Source organism: Chrysochloris asiatica, unplaced genomic scaffold (assembly GCF_000296735.1).
Source record: "Chrysochloris asiatica unplaced genomic scaffold, ChrAsi1.0 scaffold00001, whole genome shotgun sequence".
Taxonomy (NCBI): Eukaryota; Metazoa; Chordata; class Mammalia; order Afrosoricida; family Chrysochloridae; genus Chrysochloris; species Chrysochloris asiatica.
The window spans coordinates 7,600,570-7,609,041 of record NW_006408519.1 but is presented as its reverse complement, the minus strand read 5'-3'; the positions used below and the strand labels follow the sequence as shown (position 1 = coordinate 7,609,041).

General features: G+C 34.2%; 1 protein-coding gene across 1 annotated transcript in view; it reads right to left on the bottom strand.

Annotated features, from left to right (window-relative positions):
• The window catches only part of OXR1 (oxidation resistance 1), a 141,228-nt gene that overhangs the window by 50,455 nt on the left and 82,301 nt on the right, over window positions 1-8,472 (bottom strand). Inside the window, 1 exon segment of the mRNA XM_006830824.1 lies at window positions 7,181-7,343. Coding sequence (XP_006830887.1) covers window positions 7,181-7,343 — 163 coding nt within the window.

The window sequence follows — 8,472 nt, the reverse complement described above, 5'->3', positions numbered from 1 at the left end:
AGTTGTAAACACCCATTAATAATCAGAACATGGAATGTACGGACGTATGAAACTAGGAAAATTGGAAATTTTCAAAAATGAAATGGAACACATAAACATCGATATCTTAAGCATTAATGAACTGAAATGGACTGGTATTGGCCAATTAAATTTGACAACCACATGGTTTACACTATGCCAGGAAGACAAATTGAAAAGAAATGGTGTTACATTCATCATTAAAAAGAACCTATCAAGATCTGTCATGAGGTACTTACTGTCTGTGATAGGATAATATCCATGCATCTACAGGGAAGAGTAGTTAATACAACTATTATTCAAATTTACACACCAACCAGTTAATACCACTATTATTCAAAAATAGTAGTTATTACAACTATTATTTAAAATCACACACCAATTAGTGAATAATACAGAAAGCATAAAAAGTAGATGGAAGAAAAAACAAAAAGGAGATGAAAGGAATACACACACAGTCACTGTACCAAAAGGAATTGGTCAATGTTCAAGCATTTCAAGAGGTAGTATATAATCAAGAGCCAATGATACTGAAGGAAGAAGTCCAAGGTGCACTGAAGGAATTGGCAAAGAACAAGGCTCCAGTTATTGATGGAATAAAAATTGAAATCTTTCAACACAGTAAGGCGGCATTGGAGGCACTCACTCATCTCTGCCAAGAAATTTGGAAGACAACTATCTGGCCAACGGATTGGGAGAGATCCATATTTGTGCCCATTTCAAGGAGAAGTGACCCAAAGGAATGTGGAAATTATCGAACAGTACCTTCGACATCCCATGCGAATAAAGTTTTACTAAAGGTAATACAGAAACGGCTGCAAGCATACATTGACAGAGAATTTCCAAAGGTTCAAGTTGGATTCAGAAGATGAATGCAGGATATGATTGCTTACGTCAGATGGATCTTGGCTGAAAGCAGAGAATATCAGAAAGATGTTTACCTGTGCTTTATTGACTATGCAAAGGCGTTTGATTGTGTGGATCATGACAAGCTACGGGCAACATTGCAAAGTATGAGTATTCCGTAACACTTAATTAAGCTCATGAGGAACCTTTGTGTACAAACACAAAGAGGCAGCTGTTCGAACAGAACATGGGAACACTGAATGGATTAATATTAGGAAAGGTGTGTGACAGGGTTGTATTCTTTCACCATACTTATTCAATCTGTATGCTAAGCAAATAATCTGAGAAGTTGGGTTATATGAAGAAAAACGTGGCATTATGATTGGAGGAAGAGTCATTAACAACCTGCAATATGTAGATAATACAACCTTGTTTGCTGAAAATGAAGAGGACTTAAAATATTTACTGTTGAAGATATAAGATCACAGCCTTCGGTACGGATTGCATCACAATGTAAATAAAACAAAAATCCTCACTACTGGACTAATAAACAACATTCTTGTCAACGGAGAAAAGACTGAAGTTGTCAAAGAACTTCATTTTTCTCAGATCAACTATCAAAACTCATAGAAGCAGCAATCAAGAAATCAAATGACGTACTGCATTAGGCAAATATGCTGCACACAAACTTTTTAAAGCGTTCAAGAGCAAAGATGGCAGTTTGAGGACTACAGTATGCTTGACCCAAGCCTCGGTGTTTTCAATAATCTTATATGCATGCGAAAGTTGAAGAGTGAATACGGAAGATTGTAGAAGAACTGATGGATTTGAGTTATGGTGTTGGAGGAGAGTATTGAAGGTACTATGGGCTGCCAAAAGAACCAACAGATTTGTGTTGGAAGAAATACAGCCAGAGTGCTCCTTGAAGGCCTGTATGTTCAGACTTTGTCTCTCATACTTTGGACTTTTTTTCAGGGGGGACCAGTCATTGGAGAGGGATATCATGTTTGGTTAGGGAGAGGGTCAGAGAGAAAGAGGAAGACTCCCAGCGAGATGAATTGGCAAAGTGGCAGCATCAATAGGCTCAAGCGTGGCAACAATTGTGAGGTTAGCCCAGGACCAGGCAGTACTTTGTTCTGTGTTGTTCTATGCACAACAGACAACAACAACAATCAGCTGAATGAACATATAAAGAATTCTGAAAAAAACTAAAAGAAAACAAGGGCCAAAAGGAAAATTTCATTTGTTCAAAATAATTTTTTCTACTTTCAGTTTTAATCAGAAACACCTCCCACCCCCTTAGGCAAAATCTTATAGGAAATCTCAAAATAAAATAAAAGGCAGAGCTGATAGTAAGCCTTTACATCTTATCTTTTCAAGCTTACGCCTACTCTTCAATTCCAGGGTTATCTACTTTCACCCTAGGGAAATGGCTAGAAAGTGGATCTAAACGTGTCTACATATCATCACATCACACTGTAACACTTCAGAAGATGCTCGAGCATAGTCATAAAGAAAAAAAAAGGTACTAGATTCAAGGTTCCAGCGCTCCATGAGAATCTAGATCAGTTTCTTCATCTATAAAATGAACAGTGATATTATTGACATTTCAAGATGATGATGAAGGTTAAATGACACAACACACATACAAACTGTATGTATAGCGTTGAAGACCAGAAATGACCAGTGACAGGCATGAGACAGAATATCTGACAGTGTTACATAACAACTACCTATAAGTACAAACAACAGGAATTGGTGAGTGTAATAATTTATGTATACTACATTGACCTATTAAAAAAACTTAAAACATCTAAAACTTATTTTTCCTGTATTTATAGAAAATTAAACTGCAGTAAAATGTTGTAAAATGTTAAGACACTAATGTAAACATTTATTCAAATTGCAAATCAGAAACATGAATAGCTTCTGTTCTCGGTTTAAAACAAAACAAAAATAGGCTATGTTAACTGGTTAACCTACTAAAACCTGATGAAAAATAATCCTATCATTTCATTAAATCCCACTCTAGTGATGTACCTAAATACAAAAACTTGAATTTATTCACGTTTAAAAAATATATAACAAAATGCTCTCAAGTTCAATAAAGAAAACCGCAACTTAAATGGTTTTGTTATTTTCACATGTTTAAGTTAAGCAAAGTGTTCTGGGGTGTATTTTCCACATTACAGATCTGGCCTTACTTAAATCATCTACAATTACAGAAAAAAATAAATTAATATTCACAAGGTAAGATATAACTCTGAATCACCACAAAAAGAACAATTGGAAGCATATATTAATAAGTAATGTATACATATCTATAATGAAAAATAACTGATACTTCAAAATAATTAACTGAGATTTTCCATTACCAGACTATCTTTTAATGTTTTATGAAACATAGCACTGCTTGAAAACTTTTTGAATAATTTAAAAGAAAAGCTCTTTCTAGAACTGCTAAAATCAGAAGCTCAGATATACAATATTCTATATGTATCTAGTTTGATTCTAGTGTACATGCATTTAGTAAGAGATTTAGTCAATTAAAATAAAAGTTAACTCACTGTGTTCTACTATAGTTTTCAGCAAGGACATATGTGTATTATTGAATAACTAAAGTTATATGTATGCCAAAAATTTGTAAATGACAAGACATTTCTATAAAACATGCAAAAAAATTCCAATAAAAGAAAGAATAAAATTTAAAGTTGTAATTTCTAGTTCATAAGAAAAGCTCTACGTGCTATCTATAAAGTTATGCTTAGAATCAAATATCCAGGCAGCAGTAAAGATACAGTGCTTTTCTGATGGTGCAGAATATACTTTTATAAAATAAAATCATAGTCCTACTTTTTTCTTTTAGAAAATATTTGGTATTAGCACAAATAATTTAAAGATACAGTTTTGCAATAAGTATATAATTTTGTATTCTAGAAATATTTTCTATATGCTTAAAGTTTTAGTAATCATAGAATTTTGCATAATGCCAATATAAAAAAACAACAACTAGTATATATAGAAATTTAAATAACTAAGATTTACCAGAGTGTATTTATGATTAATTGGTTGGTGTCTTCTCCCTTTTTTCCCATACCAGAGACGAGACATTTCCTTTCTTAGGCAATTAAATTTCATCAAATCACATGAGAACTGTTTTTAAAGCATTCTTCCTCTATCAAAGATACAGTTCCAGCACAAGAGCACTACTACAGTGACAAAACAGTTTGCTAGAGAAAAAGATATGATTGACAAGACAGAGAGCTAATCACTAAGTAGTATCCAATGCAAAGATATCCTGAGTGGAGAATGAAAAGCTGGGAGGGAAGACAGGGTTTCCCATGCTTAAGTTTGGCTGCACGGTACCCAAACGTGCAAAGAAAGGGCTCCAAAGTTTAAAGAAACAGAGCTTGCATTTTCAATCATCAGCATGCACGCACACACACACACACACACCGGTACCCAAACGTGCAAAGAAAGGGCTCCAAAGTTTAAAGAAACAGAGCTTGCATTTTCAATCATCAGCGTGCGCGCGCGCGCACACACACACACACGTAGCAAATATGGTTTTCAGAGCCCTTTCCTAAATACACAAAGATTTCAATTAACTTGTTTGCTCAGTCATAAAAGTCTGTTCTTTATTTATATTTAAGAATCCTATAAAACTTTATCTTTTATGTGAACGTTTTTTAATCATCTTTAAATAACAGCATATCCTATGAGGAGCCATCATTACTTAGGTTATAGTTGTTGTTGTTGAGGGCTGTCCAAGGAGCAGCTGGTAGGTTTAAACCACTAACCTTGGGGTTAGCAGTCCAGTGCTGGTCTTAAAGCACTACACCAGGATTCTTTATATTATGTAGGATATAAAAACCAATTCTGTCTATTTAAAAATAAAATTTACACAACTATTTAAAGTGGTCTGAAAATGCTTTTGCCTGTTAATACATCCATTTTTATCTTGTATTTTCTTATAATATCTTGAAAAAATACTTAGTATTTACAAGGCCTACTATGTATGCATTACTAAACAGTAGTATTGCAAATGTAACCAAATGCTCTAATGCAAGCATTCATCTTAGCTCATTTGAACTATTAACTGTTAATGATTAAATTATTCAATTATTAATCTTACATAGCTCATAAGTTTTTATATTAATATATAATACCTTGAAAAAATACTTACAATACCTACTTTACAATACCAACTAAGTATGCATTACTAAACAGTAGTATTGCAAATGTAGCCAAAGAAACGTTCTAATGCAGGCATTCATCTTAGATCACTTTAACTGTTATTAACTGTTAATTAATGATATTATTAAATTATGACGCTTACATAGCTCACACATTTTTACATATGTACATTTTACAAATGTAGGTATAACTACCACCTACATTAAAATTTAGAATATCTCCAGCACTCTATAAGATTATCTACTTTCTCTTAGTTACTTTAGTCACCCACAGTAACCCTGTATAGGGTTTCCAAGGAATGACTAGTGAGTTTGAACTGCTGACTTCTGGTTAGCAGTCTAGTGCTTATCTTATAGTTCCACACCAGGGTTCCCTCAGAAAGCATTAATCTGACAGTTTTGCTGTTGTGAACTTCATGTGAGTGGAGTGCTACAGTATATACTCTTGTGCCTACCTTCTTTAATTCAATGTACTATCTGTTAGATTCGCCCATATTGTTGTCAATACCAGTAGGTATTTCTTTTTACTGATAGAGGTTGATCTTTAGAATACATCAAAATGTATCCATGTCATTCAAGTTGTGTTAGTTTCCAGCTACTGGAACTAAAATCACTCTGTAGAATAATACTACTGATTTAAGTATTTGTGATACATTGGGTTTACTTGATAGGACTTTTCTATACAGTGTCTTCTTGATTCCCACCACATGATTAGGTGGGGCCATGCAGAAAAAGGTATACAGAACTCTGAGGCTGGGATTGGTTAGTTTTGCCATTCAGCTAGGTTCACGAGGAGCCATCTCAAAAGCAGGAAGAGACAATCCCAGGACCATCAAGAAGGAAAAGCATGAGAGGATCACGAGATCCCTACCAAGAAAAGTAGCAACAGCAGAAGCGATGGCAGAGGCAGTGAAACAGAGAGAAATTGTCAAACCCAGATGTGAAGTACCGAGGGCTGTGGAAGGGATGGTTGGTGTCAAAACAGGGTAAAGAAAGTTGAAAGATGGAGGTAGGTCTGAGCTCCACCTCATAGGAATCGGCCTTGGGCTGGTTTTGAGTTTGCTTCTCTTTTTCCTTTGTGAAGCCTGAGGAAGTCAGACTTGACTGCCTTTTGGTTTTTGCAGTATTAAACAAGCCTGAAACTTAATGGATACTCAATGAATGCTACTTCTCTCCCTTTTTTCTCTTTTTCAGATTTACAGTAGAAACCAATGCTATATTACTACACAGAATGAAATCAGACACCTTCAAAACCAGTTCCACATTTAAACAAAAGATATACCATGAATGCTTTCAATCATTATACATGTTAAATACATGCATAATACATTCATATCACAGACACCCACAAACATTAACACCAAATGGAGACAACAAAATTTAATACCAATTTTTATCACATTTTAGCATCTGCTCTATATTTTCAATGTATTATGAAGAGATTAGTCCAGATAACACCACCAACCAAAAACATACTGTTATCCTACCAATTCTATAAAAAAGGATAATGCATGTTTAAAATTGTATATACAATTTTAAAAGATAAATATAAGAGGGACTGAAAAGCTGATTAGTATTAATTCAGTCAATTAGACACCTTCAGGAAGTCTGCACATAAAACTGTTAGTATTTTGTAAAATTGGCATTAACTACTTTCTCTAATATTGTTATTACTAAAAATTACATCAAGATAATGCTTGGGTCTTGAACTTAGAAAAGGAATGCTAATTTTCAGGGGTATGTTAAATGATTAGTGTACCTCCTCTATGAAGCACAGACATAATATTAATTTAAAAGAATCAGACATAAAATACAAATACCTTATGAAAATTAGTATAATAATGATTACTATTTTCTTTGATGAAAGGTTGGTCTATCTTATATTAAATATCCTAAAGTCTTTTTATTACCAATAGGCTTCTTTTCCAGGATTTTAAAGCAAAAGCAAAATGACAAACAGAATTAACACTACTACTCAAATCCATTCAATAAACATACGGTGAATCTGAGAGGTTAAAACACTTATCCTTTTGATCACTTGGACTTGATTGTATTACCCTAAAGCTTTAAATTCATACAAATTAAAAAGATGAAAGAAATCTTGATATTCTTCTTCTTACCTCCCATTCTCTGGCTGCTGCTTCATTAGTAGAATCCTCATTTGTTTCAGACTCCTCGATCTTTTTTACTACTATAAATCCAGGCTCTCTAGTATATTCACCAGTATCTTCTGCATATATTTCTGGACTCCACTGAATGAAGAACGCATACAGATGGTCTGTCCTGTTAGGGGAAGTGACTGTTAATAGCAGACCCAGGATTTTGTCCTATTAACTGGAATATACAAAACACGGTTTGTAAATAACTTGATAAACTTAGAATATACACAGCAAAATGTACAACAATTGAACTATCTCTACATGTACAATTTAGAGACACTGATAATATTCTTAGAATTGTACAACCATTTTCACATTTCTTTTCTGAGTTATTTCTTCCTCATTTAAATAAATTCACTTACTGCCCCCTAAGGTTCCTATACCATCTTTTGAATTGCTAATGTAACTTTATTCTACATAGTACTCTAAAGAGCATAATGTTCAAGGCAGACATTAGTGAAGCTAAACTGTTGTTTTTAGAAGATTTTATGGAATGCTTTTGGTTTACATTTTAAAGATTATCTCAGGGTAGTATTTTCAGGAGTTCACTTATTAGCATTCTTGGCTCTAGACAGTGTGGAATCCATAAGAATTTGAAATTCTGTTCTTCATTTCCCTCCTTTTGATCAGGATTCTCATATAGAATGTTTTATCAATTGCTCAGTAATGATAGCTGGGTGCCAGCTTGTTCTTCTGATCTAATGGCAAAGGAGGCAGTTATTCATGTAGGCCACCTTCCATATATCCTCCTCCTATTACTGACTCTCCTTCCTCTGTTGTTGCTCATGGCAAACAAAAACAACTGCTGTGCTATGGATGGCCACATGCAAACTTTTAAGATCACAGGCACTACACATGAAACAAGGAGACATAATACAAACACTAAAACATGTTACTAAGCCAAGTAACTGAGATGTCCCATGAAACGACTACCCAAAACCTCGTAACCAAGAAATTCCGTAAGTTTTTGGTTGTACATAAGCTGCCTTACAGTTTCTTCAGTTTCTTTCTTTCTTTTTTTTTGGATCCCTGTAAATGTATCTACCATGCAAGTTTTGTCACTTCAATTTTTACAGGTAGACAATTAATAATAACCAGCTGTGTAATCCTACCTTTAATCATTGCAATTTTCACATCACTGTTAACTCCTCCATTTCTCCCTCCTCCTGTACCTGGCTGTTGTTGTTAAGTGTCGTCAAGTTGGTTCCGACCCTTAGCAACCCTGTGTAAGTTTCCAAGGCACAGCTGGTGAT